The sequence below is a fragment of the Schistocerca nitens genome, chromosome 4 (genome assembly GCF_023898315.1).
Source record: "Schistocerca nitens isolate TAMUIC-IGC-003100 chromosome 4, iqSchNite1.1, whole genome shotgun sequence".
In the NCBI taxonomy this organism is placed as follows: Eukaryota; Metazoa; Arthropoda; class Insecta; order Orthoptera; family Acrididae; genus Schistocerca; species Schistocerca nitens.
This window is the reverse complement of record NC_064617.1, coordinates 542,875,738-542,893,289: the sequence shown is the minus strand read 5'-3', so window position 1 is coordinate 542,893,289 and position 17,552 is coordinate 542,875,738. Positions and strand designations below refer to the sequence as shown.

General features: G+C 43.3%; 1 protein-coding gene across 1 annotated transcript in view; it reads right to left on the bottom strand.

The window, feature by feature from the left end:
• Positions 1-865: 865 nt before the first annotated feature.
• Positions 866-17,552, bottom strand: part of LOC126251981 (peptidoglycan-recognition protein SC2-like) — a 29,721-nt gene continuing 13,034 nt past the window's right edge. The window contains exons 2-3 of the mRNA XM_049952753.1: positions 11,228-11,572; positions 866-1,575 (exon numbers count right to left, since the gene is read on the bottom strand). Coding sequence (XP_049808710.1) covers positions 1,304-1,575; positions 11,228-11,572 — 617 coding nt within the window. The 3' untranslated portion in view covers positions 866-1,303. The remainder of the gene's footprint in view (positions 1,576-11,227; positions 11,573-17,552) is intronic.

Sequence of the window (17,552 nt, the reverse complement as noted above, 5' to 3'; positions counted from 1 at the left end):
CAAATTCCACTACACAGCATAAAACCTGTTTATGAAGCTCCACAGCGTTGTATCAAACACTGGTCTGTCCACACACAAACACACACACACACACACACACACACACACACACACGTACAAATACAAATCATAGGCTTCTGAAGCTATTGTTCAAGGTTCCTCAACTGGAAACCTAAAAAAGTAGCTGTGGCGCCTTAGACTTTAGAGGGTTTCAACTTTTTTCTATCATTTGTAGTTTGTATTTCAAAATCAAAATATAAGACAATAATTCCCATTATGTGCACGTATTTTCAAATATGCAAATAAAAATGTTGTGATTTTTTCATGATTTCTGCCACCATCTCCCCTTAAATCTTCCGTTCATTAGAATCCCAGACATTTACTGTGCCATAATTTTGTAACGAATACGAAGTCCGCACTGACAGACACCGGGAGGGTAAAAGCGTCCCCTCTTGCCCTTTCTGCGGACAGTGCTGTGCTGCCTGCCTTCTATTTCAGTCATCATAGTAATCTTTGACAGGCAGTCCTCCGGATTTAGGAACTATCAGTGAATAGCTAGAAACAGACAGTAGAACCAGTTTTACAGTGCTTCACTAAAGTTACCAACTTCAAAAGACAAATTTTCTCATTCGGATCTCTCTACTCTACCATTAAGTCTTAGACTTTGCCCTATAACCCTAGGTAGACTTAAACAGCCGACTAAGATTTGTTATAGATGAGAAATTTTGTTCGATTTTAAGAGTAGCACCAGCCTGTGTTCAAACTGTAACTTATCGGTAAGTTCAGGATAGACAAAAGTAGCACGTGCATTGCTACACAACTTGATAAATATGAGTATGTTACCGATGTTGATTAACTATACTGCTAATCCGTCAACCATATTGATTTATTTATTGTGACAACAATACATGCTTGTGATACACGTATTTGCATGATCCGCTCCCAATACATTTACGTAAGCTGCCGTTATTGCAGTATACAAAGTCTTTTGCTACAATTTCTATAAGTCACATAGTCGCATTTATATTATTAAATGAAGTGAGATGTTCCAGGATCTAAAATGTCTGTTCTGAGCAAGGGACTCGTCAATGATCATTAAAACACCTTAGTCGCGGGCAGTGTATTTATTTTCCATGTCACCCACAATTAAAATGTCCAGTTTTGGCGAATAGACATGCATTCACTCCTCCTTACACTAGCGCAGTGTCGATATACTACATGGTCTTCAGCGACTTCGGACGAAGCACGGAGTCCGTTTTCAGCTGCTTACATGAAGGCCCAGACGACACAGGATGCAGCAGCTTCAGCGTCTGCTGAGCAGGCTGGAGTGTGGGTTTGTGCGCAGCCTGGAGCCAACTGGCGGATCGGGGCACACCTCGTCTTCACAGGGCTGAGGGTCATCCGTCCAGTTGGGCAGCTGCGTCACCCAAGCGTACAGCTGGTCTCCGGGGCACAGCGTCGCCTTGACCTGCCGGTGGCCCAACACCAGGTACGAGTCGCTGATCTTACCCTGGGACACGCCGCAGGCCATCATGTTCTGCAGGGTCTCCATAGCCGCATCGTTTGGCAGCCGATCTGTACACATGTTATTGGAATCAACCATTAGGAAAGACTGAAATTCTTTATGAGTCTGGCAACACATATTCGAGTGTCAAAGTAGTTTTTTATTGATGAATAAAACTGAAGAGAGAATTTTATCATATTGGCACTAATTGACACTTCGATGCGTAATCAGTAGCGAACACAAACAAGAGGAGTTGAAACGAAGAGTCGAAACTATTCATCGGTTTTGGAAAAGACTTCCTACTACAATTCCGTCATACAACTGTCAGCTGTGAGGCTTAAGGCGATTATCAATTCACCAATTACAAATGGTTTTCCATTACCTTGCCACAGGGCCTTCATGTATTCTATGACGTGTTTCATGTAATCTCACTGGACAAAATATTAGTCACTCCCTCAAGAGACCAAACTGGTCGCATTGGAGCGCTGTGGACTCTGTAGAACCTGCACCCAGGAGGTAACATGTGTGATGTTAGCAAAGTTTTACAAAATCTCGAAATTTAGCGCCTATTTCTATGCAAAATGCTTTCAGTAGTTTCTACATCGAAACTCTCTCGAAAACCGGCAGAAATTACAGACAGTTTCTGGTGTTATGTGAGGTACACCAGTGGCAGCATAGATTCAACACCTTCACCGGGCGATAGCGACAGTAATGTTGCCCATGATAGTTCCACCAAAGCGAAGTTACTATTGATGGTTTTCCGAAATTCCTTCAGCAATCAAGGTGAAGTATATATTCCAGAATTCGAATCAAGAACTGCTGACAACGTTAGTAATTTACAAGTAGAAGGGAAGCAACTCAAATCATTTAACAACGGCAAGTCTTCCGGTTCAGATTGCATAGCAATTAGATTCCTTTTACTGTGTGCTGGTATATTAGTGCCATACGTAGCAATCACACACATTCACTCGCTAGACGAAAGATCCGAACCTACAGACTGGAAAGGTGCATAGGTCACGGCAACACTCTAGAAAGTAAATAGGAGTAATCCGCTGAAGTACAGACGCATAGAATTTTCGTGGTTTGTCAGTAGGGTTTAGAACTTATGCTGTCTTCAGACGTTATGAATTACTTCTATGAAAAGGATCTGCTGATACAGCATCGATTCAGAAAATGTCGTTCTTGTACAACACAGTTACTTCGATATTATCATGATATAACGAGTGCTATCGACAGGGGATCTCAAACTGATTCCGTATTTCTGTATTTTCAAAAGGGTTTTGTTACCGCTCGTCGCAATCGTCTTATAATCAAAGTGCTTGCCTATTTGAGTATCGTCTCAGTTGTGCTACTGCTTCCACGACTTCCTGTCAGAAAGGTCATATTTCGTAGCAGCTGACAGTCATCGAATGAAACTAAAATGATACCTATCGTTTTCCAAGGAAGAGTTTAATATTGTCTAATCCATTTTGGAGTTGTATCTGATCTTCTCGTGGCTTAACTTGAGGGTAAATGGCAGTATCATCTGCAGTCAACGAGCGCGGCTCAGTTTCTCTCGTAAATCTTTTGCGTGGTATAGGAACAGTAGAGGGCTAAACTATGCAAAATATTTACGAGAAAATCTGAGCCGCGCTCGTTGACTGCAGATGATACCGCCATTTACCGTCAAGTTAAGTCACGAGAAGATCAGATACAACTCCAAAATGACTTAGACAATATACTTGTTTGGTGCAAAAAGTGGTTATTGAATCTAAATAATGAAAACTGTGAGGTCATGAGTACTGAAAGGAATCCACTAAGTTTCGGTTCCAGGAGAAATCATATAAATCTAAAAAGACTGTCAATTCAACTAAATACCGAGGCACTGTAACCACGCTTGCGCATATGAACCAACATCGGCTCTGTATTGTACGGAACTGGGACTCGAACATGGATGTCTCGGGTTACACGAGCGGTCGCCTTAACCGCTTCGCCTACCTGTGCACGAGTCACGACAAGAAAATATCATCGTCCATGGGTCACAAGCTCCACTCGTGCGTTACGTATATTCCCGTCCAGGGGGACATATTTCTTGAGAGGCGGAGGCCTGGTATTGACAGATAAATACTAAATATCAGTGTCTTTGTTATTAAGATATACGATGAAATTATCCTTCGGACATGACGCAAGTCCGAACGAACAATGAATCGTGCTTCTTAATAATACGCGAACTGCTATTTCATAAATACCTAGGGATAACAATTACGAACAACTCAAATTGGAACGATTACATAGGTAATCTACGGGGAAGGTAAATCGACATAGACAGAACACCTAAGAAGATGCAAGAAATCCACTAAAGGAACTGCGTACATCACGTTTCTGTGTCTTCTGCTAGAGAAGTACTATACGGTATGGCATACTTACGCGATCGGGTTGATGGTGGACATCGACAAAGTTCACGGTACGGTAACTCGTTTTGTAATATCGCGAAATGCAGAGGACAGTGTCACGAACGTGAAAAGCGAGTTTGGATAGCAATCGTTAAAACATAGGCGTCTTTCGTTGCGGGGTAATCTTTTCACGAAATTTCAGTCACCAACTTTCTCCTCTAAATGCGAAAATATTTTATTGTCGCCGACCTACATAGGGAGATACGATCATTATAACAAAATAAAAGAAATCAGGGCTTGTATAGAAAGACCAGGATGTTAGTTTTTTTCGGCTCCCTCTTAGAGAATAGTCACGTAGATGCAGAAGTATGTGCAGATGTCAGTGGGTTGAATGAAACCAATGCAGTAAGACGTGCCGATCTGGGGACGTAACAAAATACCAAAACAGGTATCGTGCTTGGACATGTCCATGACCACGCCGCGAATGAAGTCGTTGCAAGTGATATATCTATCAACGCAGACTGTTCAAAATGTTGACAAGAAATCGTGTACCTGTGCAGACTTGTAACACCGGTCAAAAACAATGGCCGTGGAAAGGTTCTAACGGATGGGCCCCAGAGACCAATGATACGCCTGTTCGATGATCATCGGTTTCAGACCTGCCAAGAAATGGTTCTATCAGTGAACCCAGTTCAGCCTCACCCCGTTCCTGACTGACTGTAACGGGAGCAGCACGAATTGGAGATTTGCAGTAGGGTACACTCGGTGTCTCGTTGGTAATCACTGCGCGACATTCGTGGCGATCGGACGTGCCTGGGTTGCTCGTGTCTATGGCAATACCTCTCTGCTGTTATTATTGTGATACTGAGTAATAGAAATGGAATCTCTCGTTCACGAAGAGAGCTTGAAGTTTAGTTAGTTTCACTTTTGGTGCTCATTAGTATTAGTATAAGAATGGTACAGGCATGCGTAATCAAATACAGAGATATGTAAACACGCAAAATATGGCGCTGCGTTCCGTAACGCCTACATAAGACATGTGTCTGGCGCAATTGTTAAATCGGTTACTACTGCTACATTGGCAGGTTATCAGGACTTAACTGTGTTTAAACGTAATGTTATAGTCAGCGCACGAGCGATGGGACACAGAATCTCCGACGTAGCGATGAAGTAGGGATTTCCCCGTACGACCACTTCACGAGTGTACCGTGAATATCAGGAATCCGGTAAAACATCAAATCTCCGACATCGCTGCGGCCGGAAAAAGATTGTGCAGAGATTTGTGCCGGCGAATAGATGTGTAAATGTTGAGCAGCTGACCACCCAAATGAACCAAAGGGCTCCCAACAGTGTCTTCTCAGCAACTGTCCAGCCAACGTTGCTGCGTATCGACTTCCGCAACTGGCACTCACGCTGACCACCGATCGTTAGAAACGAAGGCTGGAATTTGCACACCACTGTCGCAACTGGACGTCCACGGAGTCGCGACATGTTGCCTGTTAAGATGAATATCGCTTTGTACTCTGTCGGACTGATGGCCGTTGCATCGCCACAAAGGTCCTGGACGGAGGAGGGAGAGAGCCACGGCCTGGGGAATGTTTGCGTGGCATTCTGTGCGTGATCTCATCAATCTGGAAGCCATAATGGATCAACTCATGTATGCATTTATCCTGTTTTTCCTTGGCACAATGGCATCTACCAGCAGTGCAAAGTGCGCGGCTCGAAGAGCATCAGGATGGATTTACCGTGTTCCCCTGGTCACTACCATCACATTCCCCAGAAGCGAAATAGAACTGCCTCTGAATGCACTTAAACAATTTGAGATTTTTATTATTCCAAAAATGCCTTATGCGTCTCAGCTTACGTCATTATCAAAGGTTGGAAAATTACAAAACCAAAACTGGTATCAATAAAAATACTATACATGTCACATTTTCATCATTAAGTCGAACCACGATATGAAAAATAAAATATAGTCAAGAGCTTACCAAATATTTAGTGTCATTCTTACGATTCAGAAGAAACTAGTACAAATGGATACACCGTATCTAGTCAACACTCCTTAAGAAAGGCAAATGAAACTTGCCTTCAAGGATCAAGAATGATACAAGTGGAATAAACCACTAGGCGATGCTAGGATCATGGTGTAATGAGACAATTGTTTGTTAACCAGATAAGTGACTTAACTAATTTCATCGTCTAAATAATTGTACGTAAAACGTAATGTATAATTTTACAAAAAGTATTTTTATATACTAGTAGTAAGATGTAGTAATTACATTGAAGAACAGGTGGCGCTTATGTATAGCTTTGTCTACTATTAAAAGCATGGAAAAATGAATAATCAATGAAAAGGAAGAGATGGTTTAAACCAAAATTGCTCCCCGAGATGCAAACTTTCAAAAAGCCATACATCAAATTAACCAATAGTAAAACAACCAATCAGATTACATTATAAACTAGTGTGAAATTAATAAATAACAATAATGGCAATGTACATTTGTTCAGCCTATCAGAATTGATTTACATTTATACGTTACATATTCTGAATTCTATGGAATCAAAGCTAAGGAATGGCAAAATCAAAAGAAAATGGAACGAGGAGATTAGCTTCCTAGCTCGTCCATTTCCCATTCAGGAGCTATAAGACGCCATCAACGATTTGAAAAACAATAAGACCGCTGTCCTCGACGATCTGAGACCTGAGAAAATTAAACATTTTGGACCGAGAGTACAAGCATAGATCCTAGAGCTAATGAATAACTAACTGTATTATAACAATGCAAATTCCTAGACTGTGGAGGAAAGCTCGGGTTGCTGCGTTACTAAAACCAGGGAAAGACCCAGCTGAAGCTAAAAATTTCCGGCCTATCTCACTGCTTTATCATCTATTTAAAGTGCTGGAGCGAATGATCCTCAGACGCATAACTGATTATGTGGACAGAGCCCTCATTAACGAACAAACTGGATTTCGACCAGGAAAATCATGCTGTGGCCAAATCCTTAATCTCACACAGTATATCAAAGACGGCTATCAGAGAGGAGAAGTAACTGGGGTCGCATTCCTAGATCTCAGTGCCGCATATGACACAGTTAACCATGAGTTGCCTACCCAGAAAGTGTATAATGTCAAAAGAACTACACCCTTTCTATGTTCGTGCAATGCATGTTACAGAACAGACGCTACTATGTAACCTTACAATCTAAAAACAGCCGATGGAGGACACAGAAAAATGGACTTGCATAGGGTAGTGTCTTGGCTCCAATACTATTTAATATCTATACGAATGACCTTCCCATCAGCCACCAGACACGAATGTTCTTTTATGCCCATGATGCAGCAGTGGCCACACAGGATAAAACCTTTGAACAAGTGGAGGAGAATCTCACAGGAGCCTTAACAGAACTTGCTACCTATTACGAAGGCAATAATCTCAAACCAAACTCTAGTAAATCTCAAGTATCCGCCTTCCAACTTAGGAACAAACAAGCCAAACGGAAACTCCGAGTCATGTGGCAAGGGGAAGAGCTGAAGCATACAAATAGCCCAAAATACCTGTGGCTAACATTGGACAGAGCGCTTACTTTTAGGCAGCACTGTCACAACACTAAATAAAAGGTCTGTGCCAGGAACAACATACTGCGGAAGCTAACAAGTTCATCGTGGGGAGCTCAATCACACGTTTTGCGCACCACGGATCTGGCGCTGAGTATCTCAGCAGCGGAATACGAGGCGCCAGTTTGGAGGAACTCTTCTCACACTAAGCAAGTTGACGTCGCCGTAAACGAAACTGTACGTATTGCCACAGAATGCCTCAAACCAACTCCAAAAGACAAAATTTATCCCATCATAGGCATAGCACCAACCACTATCCGCAGACAAGTAGCCGCCGAGATCGAAAAATCAAAACAAAAGAATGATCCTCGACTCCCGGCTGAAATCCCGCAGGAGTTTCATTGAAACTAAAGAGCTCGCCACCAAGCCCGTCGCAAGGCGGCTGTCTCTTTGGGAAGAAATGGTGCCATACTCCACAATGGAACTATTTGAGGAGGGATCTGCTGGATTTCAACTACCTGTTACAACTTGGAGGTCATTGAACCGGCTGTGCACTGGACTAACTGGGTGCAAATCAAACCTATTTAAATGGGGCTACAGTGATAGCGATAGGTGTGAATGCGGAGCAATACAGGACTTGGACCATCTACTGATTTGCCTTGATATAACATGCTTTAAAGACGATATTTTGAAAGTCAATGACAAAGCAACCTACGTTGCTAATTACTGGGAAGGGAAGATATAATTGGCACATCCGGATACGGAAGAAGAAAGCTAAATCTTAAAGATTAAAAAATAAACGTGTGATGAAGCTTGTGTTGGAGTTATATATGTTGTATAATTCATTCCCGGTTCCTGTATTTTTCCCTTTCACTTCTATCTACCCCTCCCATTTACTCCGGCCCTCTCGTCTCCCAACAAACTTCCGCCCCCCCCCCCTCCCCTGTTTATTGTCGAGCCACTTATTAATTTGTCATATCATACATATAATTCCAACTTCAGCTTCATTGAATGTCTATTTTTTAAAAGTATGAGCCTGGATTCCATGGAATTGAGAATAAGTAATCTGGTTTGATCCATTACAAATGGTTTGTGAAAGCCTGCGACTGTCAGAACAATGTGTTTGTTAATAAATAACTTTCCTGCTACCAGTCATGATCTTATTTTCTGTATCTTTTACGCGACGTGTTTTGGGAAATGATCCTCATTTTTAAACGCGTTTTTCTCAGTTTACTGTTCCATTTTTTGTAGCGTTTTCGTTATGTGACGTGCATTGTTCTTTTGACTTTCCTGCAATTTATAAAAATGCTGAATTTTTTATTTGATTGACATTTTGCTACCTGTTCCTCAAAATAATTACTGCAATTTAATGATAATATTTAAAAATACATTTTTGTAAAATTATATAATAAGCTTTTTGTACTCTTCACTGAAGCAATTATTTGTACGATAGAATTGATTAAATCGCTTATTTTGTTTGGACGTTTATTCAACTCGTATCACTCTTGATCCTTCAAAGCAGTAGACAGTTTCCAGTTGCTTGATGTTAAGGAATGTGGACTAATGTTTCTTGTATTTCTATTGGTTCCAGTTTTGTCGAATCCCTTGAGGCTTATTGGAACCAGCAGAAAAATGCTCCGATCTGACCACAAACAAGGTGAATATGCACCTCTTCATTAAAAGACACTGTAAAGTGGTGTAGCAGCTACCTCTTTCCTCAGCACCTTCAAAAATATTCGCAAAATATTGCCATGCTAACATATTCGTGCTCTTTTTAACATGCTACTCACTTCTAACTTCCGTAAACTGTCCCCACTGTAACTCGCTCGCACTCACTAGTCCGTCATTGTTAGTCTCACATACCCATCCACTCCCAACTGTCTATTCTCACTCACTCATTCGGTCCAACTCATTGTCACTATCTCTTGGTGGCTCTCTAGCTGTCGAAGTCTCCTGTATTACAGCCTTCGTTCTGTCCTTCTGCTTCTGTCTGCGCTCACTGTCACTGTCTTCTTGCTGTTCCCTCTTCCCCGTTGTCATTGTCAGGACCCTGTCTTACATTATCAATGGTTCTCACTCACTTCCACTTTCTCCTTCTCTTTATTGCTCTATTTTGGCACTGTCTCGTCCACCCTTTTCCTGGTACTATTCTCTCACTGTCCACATGTTCCTCTGCCACTGAGTCACTCTCATTCTCTCACACTGCCATTGCCCCCCCCCCCCCCCTTTCTCTCTTTCTATACCGCAACCACTGTCTAGTAGCTTCCAGTATTTATTACTCTCCGTCTCTTTTTGCCAATGCTACTGTCTCTTCGCTCTCAGCATAAAGGAGTGCCAATATGATGGCCTGCAAATACCTTTGGAAAAAATTTTAATATTGGTGAGAACGGTAGATTGAAGCATCTCGTATCCATTTTTCAGCCACAGTGTTTCAATAAACAGGTGCGGATTCACCTTTTTTATGCTCCGATAGGAGCATTTTTTCTCTAGTTCCTTTCTATTCCCTATCACGGCAGAGCATGTCACTCATATGAAAAGAACTTGATGGGCTAGCTAAATTTTGATAGTTACCTTACGTGAAGTTTAAATAACGCACAACTAATTTTATATTTCAGAGCGAAAATTACGTGCGCAAAAATTTCAGTACTGCAACATGGAGATCCCATAGCCATTGTGGTGATAACGGAAACACACTTTACATTATATTTCTCCGACCTATGTCACTTTATATACTACGTTTTCGCCTCAGACAGAGTTTTACGTACGTTTTTTACGAGCACGAGTCGGGTTGCTTTGAACTTCTGCCTCTGCCACGTTCATATTTTTCGTATACGTGTAGAGAACCTTTGTATCTTGGAAAGGGGTAAAGATATCAACAAAATTTTCAAAGCTGTTTGAGATCGGGATCTTAGTAATATCTCATAAAAGTTTTAGCCATTTTCTGTGCAAAGCCATCTTAGAATCATCAGCTAAGTTTTGGTCCGCTGGTGACGGCGCAAATATTCTAAAAACCGTTTCTTGGGACTTATAGAGGAACAGTCCATGAACTAATGGTACCTCAAGCCCATCATAGGATACATCAAAATAAAAAAGAACCAACTGATTCGCTCCACTTGCCCAAGAAGAAGGAAGTGTGCAATACTTATATTTTGACATATTTTGGGATAGTGGCGCTAAGGTAGATCCTTCTGTTTGTTATACAAATAGTTCCTAGTCCAAGGGCTGTCCACAACACTTCACACTACCTTTTTATCACAAATAGAATCCGAGATACGAGCAACAGAAAATCTCATTTATATGCGCAACGTTTTGCCACTTATGGATAAGCATGCCGTCTCTCACACATGGCCGGCCGGTGTGGCTTTGCGGATCAGGGCGCTTCAGTCTGGAGCCACGTGACCGCTACGGTCACTGGTTCGAATCCTGCCTCGGGCATGGATGTGTGTGATGTCCTTAGGTTAGTTAGGTTTAAGTAGTTCTAAGTTCTAGGGGACTGATGACCACAGAAGTCCCATAGTGCTCAGAGCCATTTTGAACCATCTCACACATGCCGATAATAATAATAAAATTGTGGCCAAGACATCTCGAAGTGCTGCAGAACAATATATGTGGTGGTAGGGTGTGGTTCCCTAGACCACGTGAAAGTGAATCATCTAGGTTTTAAGCTTGAGGCTTGCATATGGGCTAGGATGGGCACCCGAATTCGAGGGCCGGTTCAGGCGTTACCAGACCGTACATATTCAGAAAACGAATGTTATTTTGGGGGGCCTGAGTACACTGCGGTTCGGGACTCACCTGAGAAGTCTCCCATGACACAGATTCCGATGCTTTGCTGGTTGTAGCCCGGTGCGTGGGCCCCCTTGGCGTCCCAGCCTCGGCCCTCGTAAGCGTTGCCGTCTTCGCCCACCAGGAAGTTGTATCCGATGTCGTCCCAGCCGTTGGTGTCCATGTGCAGGTCCTGGTAGGAGCGTACAATGGCGGCACACGCCTCCTCGTCGAAGCAGTACTCCTGCATGCCGCCGTGGTGGACCACCACGTATGGCACTGGCGAGATCGTCAGGTTGTCGTGAGGGACCAATGGGTCCCGAGCGCCCCACTCCTCGCGGCTGACGATGCGAGGGCACGGCGAGTCTTCAGCCACTGCGCACATCAGAGGACAGTTTAACGCCTAACGCCATTTTTCTATCGATTTTCGTGATAACAAGCCAAATTATCATTGAAGATGTGCCAAAACCTCGAACTGGATTGTAAAGTTCTAGGACGCAAGCCATTCCCTTATCAAAGAAATCCTCTCACCATTGGAATTAATCAAACAGCTACTACACTGATGAGCCAAAAATCATGACCGTAGCCTACTGCGAGAGTGATGGTCTGATTCCCTGACAAGTACGATGCTGATGAAGGCAAAGATGTTTCAGAGCACACCGTTCAGCTCATGTGGGGCTTCGCACCCAGATGGCATTGTGGGACAGAGACAAATGGGAATCGTTTTAGATCCGACATGGAATGCAAATGGGTAAAAAAACTGACTAGCAACTTCTACAAAGGGCACATTTTTATGGCTTCGTGATTGGAAAGAATAATCTCAGAAACGACGAAGCTGGCCGGTGTTGGCAGGCTTCTGTCATATGCATCAATGGAGAGTGGTTCAAGGATGGTGAAACCACAAGTAAATGAGAAGGTACTGGGAGAGTTTCCCAGTTCTGTAAACCAGGACAGGCGATGATAAGTTAGAGACCTGACAATAGAGTATGATGCTGATGCAGGTACAGGTGTTTCAGACGACACAGTTCAGCTCTCATGGGGCTCCGCTACACACAACACCAACATGTTCCCTTGTTAACCTAAGGCATCACCAGGTCTGACTGCGAAAGTGTCGTCTCGTAGGATGAGTCACGTTTCTTGTTGCATCTGGTCGATGCTAGTGTCCAGATACAATGTCACCCAGTGGAACAGTGCTCAAAAAAATGTTCAAGTATCTGTGAATTCCTAAGTGACCAAACTACAGAGGCCATCGGTCCCTAGACTTACACACTACTTAAACTAACTTATGCTAAGAACAACACGCACACCCATGCCCGAGGGAGGACTCGAACCTACGGCAGGAGGGGCCGAGTAGTCCGTGACATGGTGCCTCAAACCGCATGGTCACTCCGTGCGGCCAGCTGCTCGCAGCATGCACTCCTCCCTGGATGCAGACCAGTGGGAATTGTGCTATGTTATGGGGGACATTCTACTGGGCTTCCATGGGACCGGCAGTACTAATCGAAGGCGCCATGACAGATGTGGACAATATGAACGTTATTACGAAATACCTGCATCCATTCATGCTTATAAGTCTTCCTCGATGGTGATAGCATCTTGGAACAGCATAATTTTCTGTAGAAGATGACTATAATCGTGCTACAGTGGTTTGGATAGCTCATGTTGACGTTTTAATTACAAAATTCGTCTGGTTTAAATCTGATGGAAAACATCTGGGATACCTTCGGTTGCTATGTTCCAGGAGAAGCCGCTTGACCTGCAAGGTCCGGGTATTCACAGTGGGTTAGGTTATTGGTGCCTGCGAGGTCCAGTGTTAGCAGCGTCATTGAACATTTTGAGAATATTTCCTGAAAGATGGGAAAGAAGCGTATGTGTAAGTACACTCCGTGTGCATATCTGAGAGAGTCATCCTAGATGTAGAATGGGCCATTAAAGACGAAATGAAGAGCACAGGGAGCAGTGAACTGTAGGTGGTAGCTCATGTCAGTACTAATGCTGTGTGCCGGTTTTGATTGGAAAAGATTCCCTCCGCTTTCCGCCGGCTATCTGAAGTGGCAAGGAGTCAGTCATTCTAGCTTGCAAGAGGAATGCAGAGCCCACATCTGTATCATTATTGACGAGATCGATTGTGGATCTTTGTTAGTGATATGGATGAAACGTTTGCATATGTGGCTCAGATGGCTCTGCGATTGTGTATGCTGCAGATATCTTGACAAGCGTCTTAGGATGGCGACGTGTTTGGGATCCGCTTAATAGATCAGGCAACCGTTATACACAGGAAGCGGTTAAACGAGCAGTGGGGACTGTGTAAAGGCAACTAGGCGTTTATTTTTAAATTAGAGGGTCTCGGAAATGTAGAAACAGGGGTTTAGTCCCGAAGGAAGTCAAACGCAGGACAATGATGGACCTCAAAACTTTTGGTATTAAAAACTTAAATTACCGTAACTGTGATGTTGTGAGCTCCAAGTGCTCATAGAAGACAATGAAGCGGAAGTCATTACAGGTACTGATACCTGGCTAAAGTCGGAGATAAGTTCTACTCAAATCTTTACCAAGGAGCAGATGCTCTTCAGAAACGACAGGTTAAATTATTTCCGTTAGAAATAGTTCATCTTGCAGTAAAATTGAAGCATACATTTACTGTGGTCTAGGGATAGTTTCATTTACTACTAATCAAAATATCATAGTTGCGATGTTCGAACGCAATGGTTGCGTAACTATTAAATAAAAATCATCATTAATGACGGCCGAAGACATCTGGCATAAACAGTCATCCTCACTCGGCCAACGGTCTTGTCCAAGAGGGCGGAGGATCAGGTAGAGGTTCAGAGCACTCTCTTGTCCTTCTGGAGGCAAAGTGCCCCGAAAAGGCGGAAGAATCTGCAATGATCATCCGCATCATGACGCAGAAGGCAACAGAGACGCATAATGTGTATCCACAGGACATGTGGACTGCAATTGGACAAAATGTCATTATCATCTCTATTAGCAAAAGATTTCGGGTTAGTTCCCCATTCGGATCTTCAGGAGCGGCCTGCCAAATGGGAGGTGACCATAAGAGAATGATGGAATAACCAATGTCGGAATAATAGTGGACGAATCGGAACACTGAGTGTCAGAAGTTTGAAAGAGATAGGAAAGCTACACTTTCTGAAAAGGGAAACGCAAAGGCTCAATCTAGATATACTGTGGGCCAGTGCAGTGCTACGTAAAGAAGAGTCTAAGTCAGACGAATGTCGGGTAACATCAACAGCAACATGAAACGGAATAACCGAAGTAGAGTTCGTTATGAATATTAAAGTAGGGACGAGAACAATTCAACGATGGGGTTGTTCCCATCAGATTCGGTAGCAAACCAACGTCGACGACGGTAGTTAAGGCATACATTCCGGAGTCGCAAGTATAAGATCAAGAGAGAGAGAAAATATGTAAAGATATTGAACGAGTAATTCAGTATGTAAAGCGAGATACAAATACAATGATAATGGGGTTTTGGAACGCGGCTGTAGTGGAAAGTAGGAAAGTATAGAAGAAAGGTTTACTAGAGAACAGAAGTTAGGTAGCAATAATGGAAGAGGAGAGAGACTACTATCGAGTTCTGCAAAAAATTTCAGATGGTCATAGCGATTACTTTATTCAAGAATAACAGGAGATGGAGCTCTACTTACAGAAAAGTCAGACGCACTGGAAGATTCCTTCTCGGTTATATCATGGCCAAGAGATTCAGAAATGTGTGCTGGAGTGTAAAGACGTACCCATCTGCATACATAGGCTCAGATAACAATTTAGTAATGATGAAAAGTAGAAAGTATTTAGAGAATCGCATGGAAAAATCAGCGTGGAAGACAGAAGGATACGGAAGTATGAGAAATGATAAGTTGCGTTTGAAGTTCGAGAAGGATTTGGATATTGCGATAGGGAATATCACAGTAGGGAGTTCAGTTGAAGAGGAGAGGACATCTCTATCAGGGGATATCATATGTCGGGCTGTCAGACACAGATACAGGAAAGGTGAAGCCGAAGAAACCTGGGATGACAAAAGAAATACTTCATCTGGCCAATGAAAGGAGGAAGTATAGAAATACTCAGCGGACGGAAGGACTAGAGCAATATAAATCACCTAGGAATGAAACAAATAGGAAGTGCAGACCAGACGAGGCGAAGTGGTTGCAGGACAAATGCGAAGAAATGGGAAAAGAAATAATTGTCAGAAGGACTGACTCAGCATATTGAAAAATCAAAACAACTATTAGTGAAATTGAAAGCAAGGGTGTTAACATTAAGAGTGCATCGGGGATTCCACCGTTAAATACAGTGAGTGGATGGAAGGGACACCCTGAAGGTCTCTATGAAAGGGAGAACTTGTCAAATGACTTAACAGTAGAAGAAACTGGGGTCAATAAGGAAGACACAGGGAATCCAGTATTAGAATCAGAATTTAAAATAGCCCTGGAAGACTCGAGATCAAATAAAGCAAAAAGAATACAAAACATTCCATCGGAATTTCTAACGTAATAGGTGGGTAAAGACACCCAGTCGACTCTTCTGCCTCCTGTTTAAAATCAATGAGACTGGCGACGTAACATCAGTCATTCTGAAAAATATCATCCACGCAATTCTGAAAATTCACAATGTGATGAAAAATATCCAGACATCCCCAAACACATACGTTTTTCATATTAGGTGCATTGTGCTGATACCTACTGTCATGTACTCCATATCAGCGACCTCAGTAGTCATGAGACATCGTGAGAGAGCAGAATGGGGCGCCGCGTGGATCTCACGGACATCGAACGTGGTCAGGTGACTGAGTGTCACTTGAATCATATATCTGTACGCGAGATTTCCAAACTCCTAAACATTCCTAGGTCCACTGTTTCCGATGTGATAGTCAAGTGGAAACGTGAAAGGACACGTAGAGTACAAAAGCGAACAGGCCGACCTCGTCTGTTGATTGACAGAGACAGCCGACAGTTGAAGAGGGTCGTATTGTGTAATGGGCAGACATCTATCTAGATCATTACACAGGAATTCCAAACTGCATTAGGATCCATTGTAAGTTCTATGACAGTTAGGCGGGAGGTGAGAAAACTTGGATTTCATGGTCGAGCGGCTGCTCATGAGCCACACATCACACCGGTAGCCAAACGACACCTCGCTTGGTGTAAGGAGCGTAAACATTGGACGATTGAACAGTGGAAAAACGTTGTGTGGAGTGACGACTCACGATACACAATGTGTCTATTCGATGGCAGGGTGTGGGTATGGCGAATGCTCGGTGAACTTCATCTGCCAGAGTTTGTAGTGCCAACAGTAAAATTCGGAGGCGGTGGTGTTATGGCGTGGTCTTGTTTATCATGAAGGGAGCTTGCACGACTTGTTGTTTTGCGTGGCACTATCACAGCACAGGCCTAGATTGATGTTTTAAGCACCTTCTTGCTTCCCGCTGTTGAAGATCCGTTGATGGTGATTGCTTCTTTCAACACGATGGAGCACCTGTTCGTAATGCACAACCTGTAGCGGAGTGGTTACACGACAATAACGCCCCTGTAATGGACTGGCCTACACTGAGTCCTGACCTGAATCCTACAGAACACCTTTGGGATGATTTGGAACGTTGACTTCGTTCCAGCCGGCCGCGGTGGCCGAGCGGTTCTAGGCGCTACAGTCTGGAACCGCGCGACCGCTACGGTGGCAGGTTCGAATCCTGCCTCGGGCATGGATGTGTGTGTTGTCTTTAGGTTAGTTAGGTTTAAGTAGTTCTAAGTTCTAGGGGACTGATGGCCTTAGAAGTTAAGTCCCGTAGTGCTCAGAGACATTTGAACCATTTGTCTTCGTCCTAGGCCTTACCGACCAACATCTATTCCTCTCCTCAGTGCAGCACTCCGTGAAGAATGGGCTCCCATTGCCCAAGAAATTTTCCAGCACCTGATTGAACGTATGCATGCGAGAGTGGAAGCTGTCATCAAGGCTAAGGTTGAGCCAACACCATATTGAATTCCAGCATTACCGATGGAGGGCGCCACGAACTTGTAAGACATTTTCAGCCAGGTGTCCGGATACTTCTGATCACATAGTGTAGCAAGTGTGGACAGCCGCTAAAACTATCGGACACTCAGCTTAAAATATAGTGTATCCAAGTTTCTGACAGGAATAACTAATGTTGTTGTTGTTGTTGTAGTCTTCAGTCCTGAGACTGGTTTGATGCAGCTCTCCATGCTATTCTATCCTGTGCAAGCTTCTTCATCTCCTAGTACCTACTGCAACCTACATCCTTCTGAATCTGCTTAGTGTATTCATCTCTTGGTCTCCCTCTACGATTTTTACCCTCCACGCTGCATTCCAATACTAAATT